The sequence below is a fragment of the Cebus imitator genome, unplaced genomic scaffold (assembly GCF_001604975.1).
Source record: "Cebus imitator isolate Cc_AM_T3 unplaced genomic scaffold, Cebus_imitator-1.0 Scaffold101, whole genome shotgun sequence".
Classification (NCBI taxonomy): domain Eukaryota; kingdom Metazoa; phylum Chordata; class Mammalia; order Primates; family Cebidae; genus Cebus; species Cebus imitator.
Genome location: NW_016107416.1, coordinates 6,106,232 through 6,129,289, shown reverse-complemented (window position 1 = coordinate 6,129,289; position 23,058 = coordinate 6,106,232). Strand labels below are relative to the sequence as shown.

General features: G+C 42.2%; 1 protein-coding gene across 9 annotated transcripts in view; it reads right to left on the bottom strand.

Moving 5' to 3' along the window:
- The window catches only part of ADAM23 (ADAM metallopeptidase domain 23), a 197,204-nt gene extending 176,043 nt beyond the window's left edge, over positions 1–21,161 (bottom strand). For 8 of the 9 annotated variants that reach the window (XM_037741493.1, XM_037741494.1, XM_037741495.1 and 5 more), the window contains exons 1-2: positions 20,640–21,154; positions 19,201–19,418 (exon numbers count right to left, since the gene is read on the bottom strand). In XM_037741493.1, coding sequence (XP_037597421.1) covers positions 19,201–19,418; positions 20,640–20,853 — 432 coding nt within the window. In that variant the 5' untranslated portion in view covers positions 20,854–21,154. Of the gene's footprint in view, positions 1–19,200; positions 19,419–20,639 lie in introns of all 9 variants that reach the window. The other variant, XM_017536899.2, reaches the window with a different exon arrangement.
- Between the last annotated feature and the right edge of the window lie 1,897 nt (positions 21,162–23,058).

Below are 23,058 nucleotides of genomic sequence, written 5' to 3'. Positions count from 1 at the left end.
TTGAAATGTCATTTGATGACTCAAAAGAAAACAACTATAATTTAGACAGCAAGCAATGAGAGGGAAGAGGTCTCTATGTGGCATCTGTTGGAAATTACTAAGCTGTTTTTTCACAATTCATGTAATATAGTCTCCATCGGTAAAACCCCCAGGTCTCTAAGTTCCACTTATCTGGTGAAGGCTCCCACATTTCCATCTCATCCTAACCTGTCCCTGAGCCCAGGGACAATGAGGTCATTAACATGTGCACAGAAATGACCAACAGTCCTCCTGAGCTGAACAGGCTCAGTTTCCTGTCAGCCTCCTAAACCTTCCTCTTCAGCCCCGTATTGAGACACAGTAGCACTATTCCCCAGGATAAAGCATAAAAGTCATTTTTGACTTCTGGATAATTTCCTATTGCTACCCTAACAAATGTCCCTGAATGTCAGGGCTTAAAACAACACAAATTATTATCTTATACTTTAGAGGTCAAAAGTCCAAAATCAAAGTCTAGAATTTAAAAGTTAAGGTGATGGCAGGGCTGGCTCTATCTGGAAGTTCTAGGCAAGATCCTCTTTCCTAACCTTTTCCACTTTGAGAGGCTGTCTGTATTCCTTGGCTTGTGGGTCCTTCCTCGCATCACTCAAACCTCTGATTCCAACATCATATCTCCTTCTCTCTGACTGTATCAGGGCCCCTGTGATTACAATGGGCTCATCCAGATAATCCAGGATATACTCCCATCTCAACAGCCTCAGTTTAGTCATAGCTACAAAGTCTCTTCTGCCATGTAAGAGAACACATTCATAGGCGTAGGGGATTAGGATGTGGACATCTTTAAGGGAATCTGTCTACTATAATTCCTCTCCTCTTCTAGTCTACCCACCTCCAAACCAGCAGCAATCTGGAGTCTCTACCTCCAAAATTTATCCCAAATCTACTTGCTGCCCTGCAATTCCTCTGCTCATCACCCAGTGCAGTCCACATCATCACTGCCTGAACAGATGCAAGCCACTCCCAACTGGTATCCTACAGCCACTCTTGCCCCTGTCTTGTCCGTCTTCCAGAGAGCTGCCATAATTATCTTATTAAAATATAAATTGGGTAATGTTATTTCCTTGTTTAAAACCCATCAGTAGCTTCCTGATGAACCCATAACAAAATCTGTATAGACCCTTCATCCTTTGGCCCCTTCTTAACTTAAAAAAAAAATAACAGAGCAGGAAATATGCAATTTTTCCTCCACAAAATGTCTCTCCATCCCTCACCATCAACCTCCTGAGGCTTTGTACACCACGCGCCAAGCGGGAGCTCCCAGCAAATCCTCGAATGGGGGTACTTGAGTTCCAGCTGTTCCTGTTGAGTCTCCAAGTTTACTTTTCTCCCCAGAGGCAGAAGACAACAACTGTACACAGAATTCTAACCCTAAATCCTGCTGCTCCAAGTCCCTTTTAAATGTAAAATGACTGCTAAAACCACAGCAAATTCAAAATAAGTAAGGGATAAAAATCAAAGTGGTAGGGTGAAAAGGGGAAGAACGCCATAGTGTGATATAGTCTTTGCCTTTCAAAGTGGGCAGACAAAAGGTAGTACTTAGGTTGAAGGATCTAAAAATAGGGTACAGATAAATTATTTAACGTTGTGAACTAAAAACAGAAATGTAACAGCCTTTGGGGAGTGCTGGGAGAGAAATTTTCACTTTTCATATTATATTTTTATGAACTCTGAATTCTTAGACCATGTAAGTAAATACACCAGAGTAACCACTAATTTTACACAACATACTTCTACTGATTTTACAGGCATAAGTGTGCATGTGTATGCAAATTGGCCATCAGTTTTTCACCTCCAGTAACATTCCTTCACTCTGGGCTCCCAGAACTCCTGTTTGGAATTCCCAGACCAGAAACTGTCTTTGTTTCTGGACTTCCTGGTAGTAAATCAGGACTTTATGGATTTCCTAGCCATAAATCAAGGAGGCAGTATGATACCCCCAGCAGCCTCTCTGCTGACCTCTGTTTCTTAGCCCCTCTCCTCTGCTTCTATTTTGCAAAAGCTCTTTTGCCCCTGAATCATCTCACACCAGCCACTCCTGAAGCCAGCTACCCTCTTCATTTTCAAGCAATAAATGTCCTCACTTCATAATTCCTACTGTCCATCCAACATGCCCAAATCTCAGGAGGCAGCTAGTCCACAAATGCAAACACGGCTTGGAATAATGAACAATCCCCAATTCAGTGGTCCATACCCTCATTTCATGCCCTCTAATAAATACCCAAATGCCTCTTATTGAAGGATATTTCACAGAATTTTAGGGCCATAAGGAGTTTTAGAGAACAAATGCATCCACATCAAGATTACCTGAGACTTACAAAAATGCAAACGACTAGACTCCATACAGACCTACAAACACAAAATCTTTTCAACAACTTCCCCAGGTGGTTCCAACTCACACTAAAGTTTGAGATTCCCAAATCTAATTCAACCTCCTTTTTTTTTTTTTTTTTTTTTTTAGACGGATTTTTTTTTTTGTTTCTTTTTTTTTTTTTTTTTTAACTTTTTTTTTCTTCGATTTCCAGAGCCTGGCCCCTTTACTCTCTCTCACCCAAGGGAGGTTTGGGGAAACAAGTCACCAGGCTACAACCTCCTTATTTTTAAAATTGGGAAATTTAAATCTACAGATATAAGTGTCTTACCCAAAAGTGGCTACCTAATGCACAGCCAATTAATTATTCTACTCATAGTCTGGTCTCCCTTTCAAAGGAACTTGTGAGATAAAATATGCAAAAACAGATAAAAGGAAACTACTTCAGGTCAGACTCAGTAGCTCAGGCCTATAATCACACACTTTGGGAGGCCAAGGTGGGTGGGTCACTTAAGGTCAGGAGTTCAAGACCAGCCTGACCAACGTGGCAAAACCCTATCTCTTCTAAAAGTACAGAAGTTAGCCAGGCATGGTGGCAGGTGCCTGTAATCCCAGCTACTAAGGAGGCTAAGGCAGGAAAATCACTTGAACCTGGGAGGCGGAGGCTGCAGTGAAACAAGATCATGCCACTGCACTCCAGCCTTGGCAACAGAGGGAGACTTCATCTCAAAAAAAAAGAAAGAGAAAGAAAGAAAAAGACAGACAGACACACAGAAAGAGGGAGGAAGGGAGTAAGGAAGGGAGGGAGGGAAGGAAGGAAAGAAAGAAAAATAATGAAAAAAATTAAACAAGGCACAAACAACAGGGAAAACATTCAAAAGGAAAGGACAGTCTTTTCAACAAATGGTGTTGGGAAAACTGGACATCCACACACAAAAAAATAAAACAAAGTTGATCCCTAACCTTACACCATTTAAATATTAACTCAAAATGGATCAAAGTCCTAAACATAAGAGCTAAAATGACTAAACTCAGCAGAAAACAGAGGGGAAAACCTTCATAACACAGGATCTGGCAATGATTTCTTGAATATAACACCAAAAGCACAGTCAACAAAAGAAATAACAGATAAATCAGATTGCAACAAAATTTAAAACTTTTGTTTGTCAAAGGACACTATTCACAGACTGAAAAGCCAACCCATAGAATGGGAGAAAATATTTGTAAATATATATCTGGTAAGGGATTGATATCCAGAGTATATAGAAAACTCCTACAACTCAACAGCAACAACCAAAAAAAACCCCAAACAATTGGATTAAAAAATGAGCAAAGAATTGAATAGACACTTCTCCAAATAAAGTATACAAATGGCCAATAAACACATGAAAAGATGTTCAACATCACTAATCATTAGGGAAATGCAAACCAAACTACAAAGATACCACTTCATACTCATTAGAGTGGCTAATACTTTTCAAAAATAAATAACAGAGGCTGGGCATGGTGGCTCACACCTTAATCCCAGCACTTTGGGAGGCTGAGGTGGGTAGATCACAAGGTCAAGAGATCAAGACCATCCTGGCTAATATGATGAAACCCCATCTCTACTAAAAATACAAAAATCAGCTGGGCGTGGTGGTGCATGCCTGTAGTCCCAGCTACTCAGGAGGCTGAGGCAGGAGAATCGCTTGAACCTGGGATGTTGAGGTTGCAGTGAGCCAAGACTGTGCCACTGTATTCCAGCCTGGTGACAGAGTGAGACTCTATCTCAAAAATATATACATACCAGAAAATAAAAACCAGTGCTGGGAAGGATGTGGAGAACTGGAACCCTTGTGCACCATCTGTGAGATTATAAAACGATGCAACCACCATGGAAAATGGAGGCTCCTTCAAAAATTAAAAAAATAATTGTAAGTACCCAGCTTGTTATATCTCAATAGTCTTTCTAGGGTATGTGTTTAAATACATAAACATAAAGAGCACCTCCTGCCAACCAACTGTAACAACTAACAGTCACCTAATTTTCTTCAGTGACCACATGATGATTGGAGGTGGGGAAAAAAAAAAAAGTTCATTCTGAGTAGATGGGAAATCCCTGGAGGTCCAACTGAGAATGAAATGACCCAATCAGAATTTAAAAGGATCACTCTGCCTGATATGCGTGAAACACAGGAGAATCAGAGTGAAAAGAGAGGGACAAAATCAGGGAGACGGGGAGAAGATACTAAAACAGTTCATGTGAGAGATCGTGGGTTATACCAGGTTGGCAGCAAAGGAGAAGTGGTTGGATCTCCAGACAGTTTTTGAAGGGAACACAAGACTTGATGGCTTGGCTTGATACTTGAGAGGGAGATAAGGGAAAAGGGTTCTGGCCTAAGCAACTGGAAGGTGATGTTCCATTTAACCAGACGGGAAGGATGTGAGAAGGACAGGCTTGGGTAGGAGATAATACGATCAAGAGTTCACTTTGGGTATGTTGAGCTTGAGTCGCCTATAGGACATCCTAGTGGAGATACAGGATAAGTAGCTGAATATGTAGGTCTGGTTATCAAGGAAGAGATTATGCTCTCTGTGAAAGAAAAAAGATTCTCAAATGATTACACCACAAACAAGTGCTTCATACAAATAAGCTAATAAATGTTTAACACATTATGGTGTGAAAACACAGGGGAAATCCAAGAACTCTGAAAAACTAAATGGAAAAACAAATTTAAGACCTGATGGCTGACAAGACAATTCACAAATATACTATTTGGGTAATAATCCTAAAATGCATTAGTAGGTCTTAAAAGGATTAACGTCCCAAATGAAAGAATAAATAAGTATATAGTTATAGTTAATTAGAAATGCAAAGAATAATAATTAACCATTTCCAAAAACTGTTTAACACACAACTGCAAGGCCAAAAATAATAAGACGACATCATCCCAGCATCACACTGGTGCTGAAGGGAACAAGTGACAGTACTCATGCAGCCCAACAGTGATAAATGCTTCTAACTACAGTCTAAACATTCTGCAGAGATGAAAGTCCATTATGTCACACAGGGCTGTCCATGGTAATTACCAAGTTTACTAACTCTCATAATTTTAGCCATAGCTTACGAGAAGAGGGAAATCAGTGTATTAACTCTTCTTGGTTAAGGCTGTTAAGATGCAAAGACCAAGATCTTATCTCCTTGTTATAACATATTCAATTATCTTAGTGTCCAAATAAAAACAGAATTTATATCTGATATTTCTACCCTGTTAAATTTCTTCTGGTTGGGAGGTCTATATCCTATGCTATTTGTCATGGTTTTATAATCGTTACATTTCATTCCAAAGCCAGAAAACTACCAAAGGCAGATGAAAGTATTTCTTAGGTTTGATTTTGTTTGGGGAGTTGGAGGAAAGGGAGGAGAGGTGGGTGGACGTCTAACTGGAATACTTCTTGGGGAAATTATCATCTGATAATTTTTATCAGCTATTTACAGAATAAGTATTTGAGGCCACATCATACACATCCCACTAAAATGCCTAATTTCCAAGCCTGACCTAGAATGCCCTGATTATAGGCAAAGGTTTACGGAAAACTTCTCTACACCCCACGGTACAACTGCCTCTATGTGGTCCAGGGCTTGCAGTCTCTGAGACATCATGTGCATCCTAATGTAGTCTCTCCTTCTTGGGTGTTCACTTCTGTCTGAGGTAGACCAATCAAGCTCATCTGCAGCCATACAACCAGGAAGATCCTGAGAATCACCGCTTGCCATGACTGTCTCACAATTACCCTTAAATTTCCTTTCTTTTTTAGTAAAAGAAATTCTTTATTAATGAAAGAACAGTTCACAACTTAGATTCCCTAAGCCTCTAGTCAGTCATTAATCGGTAACATTTCCTGTGTACTTCCCATGTGCCAGGCACCATGCAAACCACTTTACATGGGGGATGCCATGTAGGCCAGCCACAGCATCTGGGATGGGCACTATTATTATGTCCATGTAATTGATAAGGAAGCTTAGAGAGGCTAAGTAACTTGTCCAGTTCCAGATAGTTGGTAACAGCCAATCTGTCAGACCTCCAGACACTTGACCTCCAACTATTTCTCCTCCAGAAGAGAGAAGTCAAAGGAATTTCTGATATTCTATACAGCCTAGAAGCACAATCATATTTATCCCACAAATAAATGGCTATACTGGATCATTAAAATGCCAATTCCCTTGCTTTGCACCAAAATACGATGTCGGTGTAGAAACACTGGCTATACTGCATTTCACATGTTGACAAAAAAGTTTAAATTGGGTATATATCATTTCTTCAATTAGTGAAAAATAAAGGCTGTATTAACCAGTTCTAATTAAATTCAGCTTATTTTGAAGACCTACTTCTTCAAGCATCATACTCTATATTAGAAAATATTTTTCAAAAAAAAAAGAAAATCTACTTCTAGAATGGTTCAAATGTCTGACATATTATTTGGAAACACCAAACATGACCACTTTTGTTCAGTATACAAGAAAGAAGGAAAAACTGCTAGAGGAAAACAAAAGTTAAACAAGATTAGTAAAGAAAGGTAAGCAGATAAGCAAAATATTCTAAAAATGCTACTAGTGTAAACAAGATTATTTATCTGGAGTACTCATTTAGGTAAGAAAAAGAAGATGAGAAAACCAGGAGATCACAGAGAAAGGCCAAGGGAGGTGTGTATACAATGCATATAGTTCAGCTGTAATTAGTTCGCAGGTCTTTATCATCAAGAAGGAAGGTGTCTGCAAAGGACAGAAGCTTCCCTATTCAACCCACAGACATATCATTTGGTTAGGCTAATAATTCTTAAGACCTACAGCAAACTGACCTGACTTGTTTGGGCTTTTGACTCATCCTCTGGTTGCATTTCCTCACCCAGAACACAGAAATAATCATCATCTTGGCAGTTATGCTGCAAGGACCATATGAGATTATAGATATGAAAGTGCCTCAATAAAACTGTTCAGCTTCCACAGAAAGGCTATATATTATATTTATAACTAATGCATTGGAGAGTTGAGCTGAAGTTGATTTCATGCATTGTACTTACCTGAAGACATAAAAAGCGAGGATAAACATGGGGAGAGAGGACTCTCCTAAGCACTGATTGATTCACATTGTTAATGGAGCCCATCTGCAATACAGCTATTATAGTATAGGGTATTAGCAGGTCTGCTTACAATTAAAAGACAGCACAAAGCACCCAATTAAGTGAACCAGACTACAACTTGATGCAGTAAATTCTTCAACGACCACACAAAGGGAAAGGAGGTTCTAAAACAGGTACTGGAATTCAACAGATACTCAAAAACCTCCATCTTCATGGCTGTAGAATGTCCTTTATGATGTTTCTAGCTGTGCTTGGATTTGACTACTTCTAAATTTAATCTTTAGCCTTGCTGAGGGCAAAAAGAGGTGTTCCAGCAGTATCTAACTACCTTGTTCCCACTACCACCTGAGATTCTTTTAAAATGTGGCAGGATGACTCCCTCTCTGCCATGCAGATAAGCAAAAAGTGTGCCCAGCTATATAATTACTGACTGAAGCTCAAGAGCAATATAGTCAATGGTCCGAGGTTTACATGGTTTGGCTCTGTGCCTACATGCAAGTATCATGCTGAATTGTAATCTCCAGTATTGGGGGAGGGACCTGTTGGAAAGCGACTGAATCATGGGGCAGATTTCCCCCATGCTGCTCTCATAGTCACTGGTCCAGGTTGATATGGTCCAGGCTCTGTGTCTCCACACAAACCTCATGTTGAATTGTAATCCCCAGCTTTAGGGCAGGGTCTTGGTGGGAGGTGATTGACTCATTGGGGGCAGATTTCTCCCATGCTATTCTCATGACAGTGAGTGAGTTCTCATGAGAGCCGATGGTTTAAAAGTGTGTATCGCTTCCCCCCTTGCTTACTCTCTCTCTCCTCCTCCACCATGGTAAGATGTGAGTGCTTCCCCTTTGCCTTCTGCCATGATTGTAAGTTTCCTAAGGCCTCCAAGTCATGCTTCCTGTACAGCCTGTGGAACTGTGAGTCAATTAAACCTCTTTTCTTCATAAATTTCCTAGTAACAGGTAGTTTGTTACAGCAGTATGAGAACGAACTAACGTAGAAAACTGGTACCAGGAGTGGAGCACTGTTATAAAGATACCTGAAAATGTGGAAACAACTTTGGAACTGGGTAACAGGCAGAGGTTGGAACAGTCTGGAGGGCTCAGAAGAAGAGAGGAAGATGTGGGAAAGTCTGGAACTTTGTACAGACCTGCTGAATGATTTTAACCAAAATATTGACAGTGATATGGACAATGAAGTCCAGGCTGAAGTCATCTGAGATGGAAATGAGGAACTTATTGGGAACTGGAGTAAAGATCACTCTTGCTATGCTTTAGCAGAGACTGGAGGCATTATGCCTTGCTCTAGAGATCTGTGGAGCATTGAACTTGAGAGAGATGATTTAGGGTATCTGGCAGAAGAAATTTCTAAGCAGCAAAGCATTCAAGATATGGCCTGGCTGCTTTTAAAAGTATATGTTCCTAAGAGTGAATAAAGAGATGGTCTGAAATTATAACTTATATTTGAAAGAGAAGCAGAGCGTAAATGTTTGAAAAATCTGCAGCCTGACCATGTGGTAGAAAACAAAAACCCATTTTCTTTGGAGAAATTCAAGACTGCTGCAGAACTTTGCGTAAGAGGAGGAGAGTGGAAATGCCTTAAAGGCATTTTAGAGACCTTCACAGCAGCCCCTCCTATCATAGATCCAGAGGCCTAGAAGAAAAAATATGGTTTCTTGGGCCAGGCCCAGTCCCCACTGTTCTGTGCAGCCTCAAGACATGGCACCCAGTGTCCCATTTGCTCTAGCTACAACCACAGCTAAAAAGGGCCAAGGTACTGCTCAAACTCTTATTTCAGCGAGTGAAAGCCCCAAGCCTTGGTGGCTTCCACGTGGTATTGGGCACACATTTATGCAAAAGGTAAAAGTCGAGGCTTGGGAACCTCTGCCTAGATTTCAGAGGATGTATGGAAACACCTGGCTATCCAGGCAAAAATCTGCGACAGGGGAAGAGCCCTCATGGAGAACCTCTATGAGGGCACAGGGGAAATGTTGGATTGGAGTTTCTACACATAGTCCCTACTGGGGCACTGCCTCAGGGAGCTATGAGAAGAGGGTCACTGCTCTCCAGACCTTGGAATGGTAGATCCATCAACAGCTTGCACCATGCACCTAGAAAAGCCACAGGCACTTGATGCCAGCCCATGAAAGCAGTCACAGAGGCTGTACCCTGCACAGCTATAGGGGCAGAGGTACCCAAGGCTGTGGGAGCCCACCCCCTGCATCAGTGTGCCTTGGATGTGAGACATGGAGTCAAAGGCAATTATTTCAGAGCTTTAAGATTTAGTGACTGCCCTGCTGGGTTTCGGACTTGCATGGGGCCTTACAGCCTCTTTGTTTTGGCCAATGTATCCCTTTTGAAATGGAAGCATTTACCCACTGTTTGTGCCCACATTGTATCTTAGAAGTAACTAACTTGTTTATTATTTAACAGACTCATAGGTAGAAGGGACTTGCCTTATCTCAGATGAGACTCTGAACTTGGACATTTGAGTTAACACTGGAATGAGTTAAGACTCTGGGGGACTGTTGGAAGGTATGATTGGTTTTGAAATGCGAGAAGAATATGAGATTTGGGACGGGTTGGGGTGGAACGTTATGGTTTGGTTCTGTGTCCCCACCCAAATCTCATGCTGAATTGTAATTCTTAGTGTTGGGGGAGGGACCTAGTGGGAGGTGACTGGATCATGGGGACAGATTTCTCCCATGTTGTTCTCATGATAGTGAGTTCTTACTAGGGCTGGTGATTTAAAAGTGTATGGCACTTCTCTCTCTTTCTCTCTCTCTCCTGCTATGCTATAGTAAGACTTACTTGCTTCCCCTTCACCTTCCATCATGACTGTAAGTTTCCTTAGACTCCCCCCAGTCATGCTTCTGGTACAACCTGTGAAACTATGTGTCAAACCTCTTTTCTTTATAAATTACCCAGTCTCAGGTAGTTCTTTGCAGCAGCTGTGAGAAGGGACTAATATAAAGGTTCTATTTACACTTTGGTTCATAGGTTTGTTTGAACTTAACTACTCTGTAATTAGCGACTATCAGTAGAGTAGACTTGTCTGAATTTTCATCCTTTTCATTTCTAAAGAAAAGGCTTAGAGAACACTTAGTGTTAAGGTAGATCTTGGTAACAAACCGCTTTCACAATAAATACGGCTTGAATTTATCAATGTGTAATGTTCCAGATGAGGAAATTAGCCTCTCTCTATTCTTTAGCCAGAGAGGACACCCATATAACAAAACTTTACTTGAAACATTGTGCCAATTCACAGGTTCACATCTGTCCCAGCCTGGGGTGCCCTTTGATGGAGATTGAACCTCTCATCTCACTTTATAGAAAGCAAAAGTTTTATTCAAATTGGCCACGAATTAACATAAATGTTTTTAATTTCTCATTATTCTGAGTAAAACATAATAACTGGATCTAGCCTTTTTATAAAAGCATTTCTACCATTAAATCTAATTAAAATCATACTGAATTTATACAAATTCTGAATATAAAGACTCCCTTGTAAAATTGAAAATTCACTCAGTAGATTCTGAATGAATGAATTATATGATGAATGAGTCTTTCATAAGGTTAAAGGTGCCCATATCAATTGTGAACTGAATACGTTGTATGAATAAAGCCTTATAATTGTGTAATTCTTGAAAGGAATAAAATATTTTCATTCAGAAAATGCATATTCTAGGAGCAATTAATTACTCAGATCTTAAAGATGGAGATGACATGATGTTCTGAAGCAGGAATTTAACAGAATTTGGACTTAAAAGCCTAAGAACACATTACTGACAGATTTGGTTCCTGCCACTGGTCACAAGGGTTTCCCATAACTAGCCCCAGGGTTTGGACAGCAATTAATGGAATCATACAAAATTATCTCCTGCTATGGACTGCCCTTTGGGTAAACAGGCCTAGAAAAATGTTGAAAGGAGATGGGAACAGCAAATGTGTGGTATAAGAAGGAAAGCAGCAGTTCTTCTCAAGAGAATTTTACATCCTCTCCCTTGCTTCACGAGGAAAATTTATCTAGCTGAAATTATGCTTGTTGAATGTGGATAAAGGGAGTCACATGATGAAATAAGTATTCCATGAAGATTAATCTGTCAGCAGTGGGACTGATGGATTGACAGAGAGAGAAACCAGAAGCGATGACAGGAACACAATGCAGAGAAGTGGGGAAGAATGGAGTCATGGGAGAAATGTCAAGACTTAATCGGTGACTATTTATAGGCAGGAGAGAGAGGAGTCAGAGATGACTCCCAAGGTTCACTCTTAGATGGCTAGAAAAACAGAGGGGTATGGCTGAGAAAGATGAGGAAGGCAGGAAGGAGAGCTCTTTTCCTACATGACTTACCTTCACACTAGGTGATGCCACCAACCCTGGGCATCACCACTGGGCAAATGCTCCCGGGTTACTTTTTCTTTTTAATTTTTTAAACTTATTGTAGACATGGGATCTGGCTTTGTTGCCTGAGCTGCTCTCAAACGCCTAGCCTTATGTGATCCTCCCACCTCAGCCTCCCGAAATGCTTAGATGACAGGTGTGAGCCACTGCACCTGGCCTCCTGGGTTATTTTTTGGCCAGCTGTAAAGAGGATAGTGGTCCATCCTGTTAACAAAGCCTGAATAAGGTAAGACAAAATGACACTGGTAGTTACATAGTTAGCAGGAATGAGTCGGCCCGTGAGCAAAAAGCATTATTTTGGAACACACACTGAGCCAAGACTTTCAACAGCACAACTCAGCTGTAGTCTTCTGGAAAGCATGATAACGGTTGGACCAAACCAGGACAAAATGTCCAAAAATGTTCCAGACTTTATGGAAGAGAAGAATCAAAGACAAGGGTTCCAATTCAAATGCCCAAAGGGACCAGAAATGTAGATGGGTTAATGTCAGCAACAAAGAGTGAGGGCACTGCAGTAAACAGCATGTGCCATCCTATCTAAAGAGGAGCCACGCCTCACCTGTAAGTGGGTTACTCCCTAGGTGAATTACTCCCACCCAGGGCTGTAAGCCCAATCTTCTGATTCTTCAAGAGAAATCATCACACCCACCACTCTCTACCATATCATATCTTTTTATCTTCTGCAAGCACTTGTCAATACCTAAAATTTTCATGTGGTTGTCATTGCTGCTGTGGGCATGTTACAGTCAGTCTCTTCCTGCTAAAAGTAAAGCTCACTCGGAAGCCACATAATTGGCACTCACCTATGCTCAATCAATACGCACTCACCTGTTGACTTCCCAAACTTACAATTTGATATGAAATAAATCCAGAGCCCTCATACCTTCACAGTCTTCACAACCTTCAACTTTCACTTCCTGCCACTCCCAATACATCCTACCTCTCCCCAGAATGACTCTGCAAAGGAAAAACCTGGGCTCAAATCCTGACTCTCTCTGCTACTTACTAGCTGTTTGTCCTTATTGAAGATATTAACTATAAATCTCAACTGCTACATCTATAAACGTCTATGTCACTGGTTCCTAGAGGAACTGAGTAGGATATTCAAAAATTGGTAACAAATGTTATACTAGGCCAGGCACGATGGCTCACACCTGTAATCCCAGCACTTTGAGAGGCCGAGGTGGGTGGATCACCTGAGGTCAGGAGTTCAAGAGTAATCTGGTCAACATGGTGAAACCCCATCTCTACTTGAAACAGAGAAATTACTCAGACATGGTGGCAAAGGCCTGTAGTCCTAGCTACCTAGGAGGCTGAAGTGGGAGAATCGCTTGAACCTAAGAGGCAAAGACTGCAGTGAGCCAAGGTTGTGCCATTGCACTGCTGGCTGGGTGACAGAGCGAGACCCTGTCTTGAAGTTTCCTGCGTTTTCCCTTCTTGCACTCACCACTCAAATACCCTGCTACTAACCAAGCAAGTCAGGCCTTTGCACCTGGAGCCTCTGCTCTGCCAATTCTGTGGAGCTTCCTTTCTCTGCCTTCTGCACAAACTTATGTCCTAATTGCTCTTTAGGGCCAGCTCAATTGTTTCTTCTATGAGGTTTTCTTTGACTTCCCTAGACAATGATTATTCTCTCCTTTGGATACCTACAGCCTTCTGTTCCTTCCACTAGTAACTGCACTAACATAAACCACACGTTAGCAGCTGCCTTGATTCTGACACTCCACCAGTGAGCAAAGGTAGGGACTATGTGTTAATCCTCTTCATTTTCCCCAGAGTCTAGCACTGCCTGATTCAAAAGAGGCATTTAATAAATGCTTGCTGAATCAAACAAAACTGAACACCTACCATGTGTAGATCTGATTTATTGGAAACTATTTGAGTAGAAAGACACAGCTTGCTCCACCATAACAATAACAGAAAATGCCAGAAAGTTGGCTCCTGATTATCACATTAATGATGGGCAGCACTGATAGACATTATCTAAGAATTATTGATGTAAGTATTTTTGCTGCTTTCGGTAGTATAGGCTTATAGTTAGTGTGATTTATGCAGTGCTAAAAACTCAAGACCAAAATTATCTCTCCTACTGATCCGGCACAGTGCCAAAAATACTTAATAGTATTTTGAAAGTCCTTTTGAATTTTAGTTTGATTATAACATAAATTCCATGGAAAACCACTATACTCTAACATGAATGTTCAATCATCAATTCATTCAACAGAAGGCCTACTACATGCCAAGCATTAAAAGTGAAATCATTACAAGCCTGAATTCTATATATTACAATTTTGTAATGACTCCTTAGGAAGACCTGGAAAACTTGGGAAGGCTGTTAAGATCAATACAAAGGTTTGCATCACCATATAACATAATAGTTGCCCCTCAACCAAATCTGAGAAAGGGCCCTGTGACAATACTGACTTGTCAAACAATCAAATTTGTTTAAGTTAGGGAAAATCAAGGTATGTCTATGGTATATACCATAAGGTTATACAGACAGCTCTTTAGATAAAGTCTGGGCTTGCTAAAGAAACTTCCAGAAGGGAAATCTTTTTCCAACGTTCCACAGTATAAAACTTTCTATTGATTTTTTAATTAATTCCTTATAACAAAGGTCACAAAAATATATGTTCCAGAATTGTAAAAAAGTGTGCTAACACCTCATGGCAGAGACAGGTGGGACTCTTAGTCCCATGCTCCTCTTTCTGTTGTCCCATACCAAGAACAATAGAAAAACTGGCTTCTGAAAGTCCAGAAATGTGGAACCAGTCTTGTCCTAAAATAGAAAAGGGAATAAAAATAATTATCAAGATCTAAAATCACTTAAACTTCTCTCTGTTCTCTTCAACCTGGAGTGGTGGGTAGCAGAGAAAGCAACAAAAGACTGAGCCACACACAGGTCAACTAAAGGCAGCTTTCCCCAAGCTCCATTGCTATGCATCGTGCGTCTTCACAATCCCTTCTCAACCAGAAGAGAAGAAAATTCTAAGGGAATATGATACAGGACAAGTAGTTTTTTCACTTTTTGTTTTGAGATAGAGTCTCATTCTGTCACCCAGGCTGGAGTGCAGTGGCGCTGACGGCAACCTCTACCTCCCAGGATCCAACAACTCTTGTGCCTCAGCCTCCTGAGTAGCTGTGATTACAGGCATGTGCCACTGCGCACGGCTGATTTTTGTATTTTTAGTAGAGATGGGGTTTCACCATGTTGAGCAGGCTGGTCTCAAACTCCTGACCTCAGGTGATCCATCCACCTCGGCCTCCCAAAGTGCTGGGATTACAGGCACGAGCCACCGCACCCAATAGGATAAGTATTTTTTGACTAAAGTGCCATGAAAAGCTTCCTTAACCTTCCTAGGAATAGACCACATAGGATTATCTCAAAATAAATGAACGAATCTCATATTTCTCCTGCTTTTTAAATGCATGGTCCATTTTATTAATATATTGCATTAATGGTTAACAAAATGCTTATATTTAGTAATCATACAAGTCCATTTACGCCCATAAAAGTCTCTACAAGTGAAAAAGATCGATCTTGATAACAAAGTAAGAGATATAAGAAAAAAGCAATGCTTTTTCCTTCTCTAGTCTCATACAACACTCAAACCAACACTTCTGACATCTGATGTATAGGAGGGCTTTTCCCACACACCAAGTAATTCTGCAGATTCTTCATCAGATACCACCTCGCTGTCCTCTAATTCAATTCAATTCTGACCTCTTAGTCTGGAGATAGCATCAGATCCACTGGTTGAAGGCCTAGTCCCACAAGCCTACAGATGCCCACTTCAGATACCAATCTCAAGCCCCACATGGAGGCCTGTGCTCCTGACAGACCAGCTGTAAACTGGGGTAGCAACAATCCCCTTAATTTGCTAGATCGGTTCACAGAACTCAGGAAATACTTTACTTACACTTACTATTTAATAACAGATATTTCAAAGAATACGGATGAGCAGCCAGATGGAAGAGACGCATAGGGCAAGGATCTTCAATGCCCTCCCCAGGAACTCCACCCTCCAGGAAGTTCCACATGTTGAGCTATCCAAAAGTTTTCAGAATCCACTCTTTTGGGTGTTTATGGATGCTTCCTTATGTAGACATGACTGATTAAATCACTGGCTATTGGTGATCAACTCAACCTTCCACCTCTCTCTTTGAGATTGAGGGCTGAAAGTCCCAAACCTCTGATAATGTATTGGTCTTTCTGGTGACCAGCTCCCATCCTGAAGCTATCTAGGGACCCCCAGCCACCTGTCATCTCATTGGCATATGAAAGACACTCATCACTCTGGAGATTCCAAGGGTCTTCAAAGCTGTGTACCAGGAAACAGGATAATTACCAAATATATTTTACAATATCACACATAGCAAAATTAAATTTTTCCATTTCAAACCCTAATACTGCTACATGGCAGGACACTGACTTCCTAGCTAGTAAGAAAGAGTTTATAGTAAATCATCAGAAAATAAAACTGTCTTTAAAGAATCTTGAATTTGGGTAAGCACCAAAAATCAAGGAATATAGCATTTAGTTCCAAGGTGCCAAAGCTCCCTGCCTGCTCTGGACTACCTTGGTTTATGCCTACTATCCTGGCATAATTATTAGGAGTGACACTTATACTTTCAAAAATGGCATTTGGACAACTGGTTATACATCACTCTACGGAGATTAAAAAAAAAAGACTTTTCAACATTCTTTGACAAAGAAACATTAAAGCATTCAGAAACATTAGTACGTAAAGAGGTGGTTTGCACAATCTGCCTTTACACTCACAAATTCTGGAAGAGTTAATAAACATGTTAACTTTCACAGCTGTAAAGTAATAAAGACTGATCAATACTGAACATTTATGAAATTTCTTCAGACATAAATGTGGAACTTGGCCTTGCAACCTATATTTGAGAATTTCCATTTCCACCTCTACCCCCAGTCCAGGGATCCATGAGAAAGGCACAGTGATTCAGCATTTCTAAGGCTTTCATCAAAAATGTGCTTCAGTGCAATGAGATCAGGGGAGGGGAAAAAAGGTACATAACAGAGATATTAAAATCAAAACTTCTTTATATGAAAGCAGAAATGAAATTCTATTCTTACTGAAACATTTCTAAAGCAGCAGAACTAGCAAGTATCTCTCATCACTGTTATTAAGCAAGTCATCCTAAGATACAGCAGAAAGCAAATGGAACACTTTTTATCAACTACTTCAAGGGATGCTTAAAAACAGAAGTAAAAGGCAGATCACAGAACATGAAGGGAAATTTCAGGGTACCCACCAAACAACAACACTGTCTATACCCATACGGGAGCACTTTTAGAACCTCGCTCATCTCATTTTCCCATCTCCTGGAGGATAGATCATATCTTTTTATCCTTTTAGCCCTTATCTTTGAATACTTAGCATACTGCTTTGCACATGAGAAAGGTGCAACAAATGTTCATCGAGTTAAACCAATAAGAAAAATGCTTTCAAATATGATTTCTATATAAACATTCTTTTCAAAGTACAGTATTAAAAAAAAAACAAAAAAAAACTACAACTACGATTGAGGGTAGGGGGGAGGGTGAGACATAGAATCATTCCAAGGGCAAGCGGGTGATCCACAGTGAGAAGTCTATTTTTCTAGGTAAGTGGTGGGGACAGGTTTAACAAACCTTATTATCATAGGAAGTCAGGTATATTACAGTCAAACCACATCCCACCAAAGAAAACAGCCACATAAGGTTAAACTATAAGGCAAGCGTTAGTCATAGCCTCCAACATCTGAGTTACTAAAAAGTTCCACTGAAATCTCAAGTCTCTGCTGAGGAGAGCTTGAGCATTCTTTGAAACAGGCTTTGAGGCAGCTGTTTCTCCTTCACCATAAGCAAAGGTGCTGGAGTTTGAAAACTAACCACCTAATTCCAGAAGGTCCCATTCATAAGGAAAGCTACAAAAGTCTCAATACATTTTATCAAAAGGGTCTTGGATTTCTCTTCTTTAAAGACAACACCCATTTCTCCTATCGATAAGACAAATGAGTTAGACATGATCTAGTACTCAGCCCATTAAGCTATATAGGAGCTTATGGGGAAAAGGGCTGGCCCAGAACAGAGACCCATTTATCTCAGCCATGGTGTGTAGCAGCCACTTCAAAATAATGTGAAAGAAAGTTCACCACTCCAGTAATATTCAGTGTGAAGGAAGCACTTTCTCAGAGACCTAACTTGTAAAAAATAGTAAAACTTAAACATTCAGGTCACCTGAATTCCATATTAGTTGCTTTACCATATTAGGAAAATCACCCACAAGCCTGAAATTTCTAGCTCCCCATTTTACAAATGGGGATAAATACTGTTACCACTCACCTATATTTTAGAAAACTAATAAAAATGATGTAAACTGCAAATGCTTTCTTAAATTCTAGATAGACAGTTAACTGTTCTCACCTGAGCAAGTATAGGTCAAAATGAAACATTTAACATATAGACTCTAATTTCTGCTCCTGATAAACAACAGAGGCATGGATAACCCATTGTGTAAATCTGCTTGAGGTCCAAAATAATATTAATTCAAGTAAAGGATAGTAGGCAGAGAAAAAGATCCCTTAAACTCTTTGGATATTAAGCACATTTGTCTTCCACTGAAACCTTTATTAGTCCCACTTTCTGAACTAACCTGAAAGTAAAGCAACTGCTCATAATCAATGCAGATTAAGTACTGAAGAACTATGTCAACCAAAATTGATCTTCATATTATACAAATAATTTGTGTATACTCACCATAATCTTTTTAAATGTCAAATTGTTTACCTATGGAAAATACAACAGAAAAAATTTTTTTTTCCTCCTACTGATCAATTAAAGAAAGAGAGACTGTTTAAACTTTCAATTTCTAAGTGGAAAGACTGACGGAGACACTGCAGCCAAACAGCTTCTTGAAGCAATCTTACATGTGCAGATTGAAAGCAGTTTTTACATCTTGGGAGGCAGTTTTGTATCAAGGCAGAATACTGCACCCTTACATAAAGCCTCACGGAAACAAGTCAGAATCATAAACACATTCACTTAACTACTATTAAGTGCCCCATGTACCTGAAAGGTACATAGATATCATTTCAGGTATCAGAAAATTCTAGTTCCACTTTAGTCAGAGAAGAGAAACAACAGTCCTATCCCAGTAGATCCCAAGTTAATTCCTTCCAGTTTCTCTCCTATCATGTTAATTGCCTTCTTAATAAAATGCTGCAGTAAAATTTGTGAAATCAGATTCTGGCAGAAAATCAAATCAAAAGAAAACTCTTCATGATAGTTACTTTTGCAAAGCCAGCCTCCTGCCTACCTTATTATGTTTTTGCTGGTGTCTTGCTTTTGTGTCAAGAACGTGATAAGGGCTTTCCGAGTCTTGGTTGATGTAATATATGAGTCTTGAAGGCAGTGTGATTTCTTTCTGCTTTGCATTGCTGTAACTGACATTACTGCTGCTATTCTGTTGCAATGTATTGTCTTCATCTGCCAGGACTCCCAAATTTTTTTCTGCAGTTTCATTCCAATGCGGAGCTGGTGGGGGTGGGGGGTGGGGGGGGCAGGAAACAAACATACACAAACACACATATTTACCCCATAAATACATCAGCACTAAAATGCATTTTTCCTTTAATTGCAAACACAAAGTTTTCTATTTATAAGTAGTGAAGAAGTACAGCTAGAGTAAAGCAAGTTATTTCAACAATAAAATGGCCTGGAGAGGTTAATAAATAGCCAGTAAGGCTTATACAAACGTGCACTCTTTGATTTATGTCTTATATATACATTTTCTAGTCAGACTCAAATCTATAATTTAAGTGTTTGGGGGAGGGGTAGAATGAATTTGAGGGAAGAAGAGTCATTAAATGAACATGTTCAGGGGTCCTGCCCCCAATCTCCACCCCTTCTCTGGGTCCACAGAAGCATAACTCTACTCTGTCTAGTGGCATCCCATCCGAGAGCTAAGAACGCTCCTAAGATAACCTGAGTACTGAATTCATGGATACCGAATGTATTCAGTACTTGACACTTTTAACAAAATGGACAGTTCCCTTATCTTTTAACTTTGAGATAAGCAAACATTCTTTTCCATGTAGGGATGCAGATGCTGGCAGCTTTCCAATTTCTTTTTATTTTCTTGACAAAGCTAGCTTTCTGCTTTTAGTGATAATTGCCAATCATCAATGTGTATTGAAGATTGTATTATATTAACTGTTCCTTATAGCGACAATAACTTTGAGAAATCACAACCAAAGGTCGTGCACGAAGTATGTCTTCGGCACCTTCGGTCCCCAAAGTGTGCCTCCCCCACCTTAATTCCAACCGCACTGAATATGCTGGGTAGTAAATTTGAGGAAACAGCCCATTGCCACTATTATCACTACATCCTCCCCGGATTCCATTAAGGCTCCAGCACTCAAGTAGCAACTTGCTCCCTCGCTGTATTTCCCATCCTCTGGTTTCCCCTTAGCAAGTTGCACAGAGATCGCTGAGGGACCCAGGATCCACTAAACACCTCCCAGCGGAACCGACAAGAATTGGAATGGGTTTTTAGCAAATGCAACAGAAATGGACTTCCAAAAGTGAGCTGGAATGAACAGGGGTCTGGGAACGAGAAGGGTGGAAAGGCAGGCAGGGAGGGATGGAAAGGCCGAGCCGGGGACAAGCCCGGAGCGCACGGACCCGCGCGCCCTTCACTGTCCCCCGCAGGGCCCCGCGGGAAAGCCAACGCTGAGGGCACGGGGCCATACCCACCGCTGGGCGCAGCAGCCCCCCAGGCGCGGGGCCGGGACGAGGCGGCGAGCGGAGGCAGCAGGAGAAGGACGAGGAGCAGACGGCAGGGCGGCGTGCGGGCCGGGGCGCTGGCAGGCACCGGGCCGGCGGGGCCGCGATGGGGGCCGCAGGAAGCGCCGGCAAGGCTGCAGCCAGCCAGGGGCGGCCGCAGGGAGCTGCTGCCGGGCGGCTTCATGGCTCATAGCTCCCGGGCGCCGCTCCGTGTGGCCGGCGAGAGCGCCGGGCTGGCTGCGGGGCGGCTGCGGGCGGAGCCGGTCACGCCGGCTCGGCGCGCATGGTGCCGCGGAGGGTATGGGGCTCCAGGCTCAGGGCTCGGGGCTCGGGGCTGGGCGGCGCCCCCTTTCCCGGCTCGCCTCGCAACCACTCCCGGGGCGGACCGCAGAGAAGTCGAGGGGTCCGCCAACTTGGAGTCTCCCCAGCGGCTACTCCCTCCCGCGGCGGGCGCGGCCGCTTCAGCGACTGCGGGGGTTGCCGCCGGGCCTGAGGATGCTGAGGCGCCGCCCGGGAGCGAGCAGTGCGGGGACGCGCGGAGCGGGCGTGCGCCCCGCCCCCCCCGAGAGCGCGCCCGCGCGGGGCTTCGGGTGCTGATTCTGCTGCTTGGATACTGTGCGGCTGCTGTTGCCTGGCCCGGAACGCACTGCGCATGCTTTGGTGGGAGGCGGGGAACGGGGAAAAGCAGCAGAGTGATGCAGCAGCCCAGGCAGCATCAGAGGTGACGGTGGTACCTCCAAAGACGGGGGCGGTGGAGGGGGAGCTGGCAGTCACGGATAAGCCAGAGGGGCAGAAAGAGAGTGCGGGGGCTTCCAGGCCAGAGACTGGGATGATCGGGAGAGAACAACCAGTCGAAATCCTCCTGCCTTTTCCACCACCCCAGACTTCACCTACCCCCTCCTATTCCAACCCCTTCCTGCTCGGGATAAACTAAGGCCATGCATTTCCTTCTTAATCCCTTATTTATTTCCTTCTTGCATGTAAAAATAAAGGATTGCAGCCGGGGAGGCAAAAATAGCGCGGCTCCTTGTTCAGCGTGCCAGCAGCGGGTGGGACGGCAGCTGGGAAGCGCGTTTGCGCCGCAGGGTGGCGTGGAGTGGCAGGAATCCCCCGCGCAGGGGCGCTTCGCCCCGGCCTGTGTCCTCTCTCCCTCCTGGGGTCTTTGAGGAAAGCACAAGAATCTGGACGGTGTTTGCTTAAAAGTTCAGAAAGTATGACTGGGCATATTCGGGAAGGACTTAGACATTCCGGCGGGGAAGCAACACAGAGATTAGAACCCAAGCGTGTGGCAGCTATCTTGGGAAATCCGTTGTTTGTCAACCACGGGGGTGGGCACGCATTTAGGAGGACACATTTCTATTTCTGAGATCTAGTCCTGACTTCTGCAGAGGAAAGGGGAAATTTTCTCTCGTTGCTGTAAAAAATGTAAATCTCTGGCTTCAGTGGCTTCACAGCCACTAAATCTGATGGCTTCAGATAAGAGTCTGTGGTATATTTCTGCCCCCAAACTCTCATAAGGCAAGCAATCATTTCTTCACCCTCCCAATGACAGTCTGAGTCATAACAATGTTGTCTTGCTCCGACATCTACGGGGTGGGGGCTGGGGTGGAGAATTCCATGATTAAAAGAGAGAATGTGGGTATAAAGTACCATGGCCACAACAGAACTCAATGTTAGCTATCTTCTCCACTTACACTCAACAAAAAGAAAAGAGAAAGACATATACATGCACGGACAGACACACACATACACACACACACATTACAGAACTGTTAGGTTAATAATGAGTTAACTTCCTTTCTATGTTGAGCTAGGATATTATTACCACATATTTATTCATATACATTTGTAACTGATGCTACCTCCCATGTGAGGGCAACAACAGTTTCCCCTTCTACACACTGCTGTGTCCCTAAGACCTAACATAGTATCTAAGGCACAGAGAAATCACTCTTAAATACGTACTAAATGAACAAAGAAATTGATGGTACACACAAGCAGAAGTCACACTTGGAGCAGGCTACTGAACACTCTAGCCCCCCTGGAGTGCCCACTGCAGGTCAGTGTTCTAGGGGTGTCTCCCACAAGTCAAGCGTGCTCTGGCTAGGTCTTCCAAATTTATATTTGAAACAATTAACATCCTGAAAAAGGGCCTGACAGAAAGCAACCCAGAAAGGAGATGTACAAAGAATGAGAAGGGAGAGGGAAATGAAAGGTACAAAGCATCCTGATGCAAGTTACTTGAAAGGCATCTCTTGCAATTGAGTGACAACCTCTTAAAGTCTGTTCCAATGAATAAACCTACCAGCCAACCTGGACTGACCAAACACATCCACCAGTAGCAACACACCATTTCATGCACTTGGGGTATGGAATGAGGATTCAATAT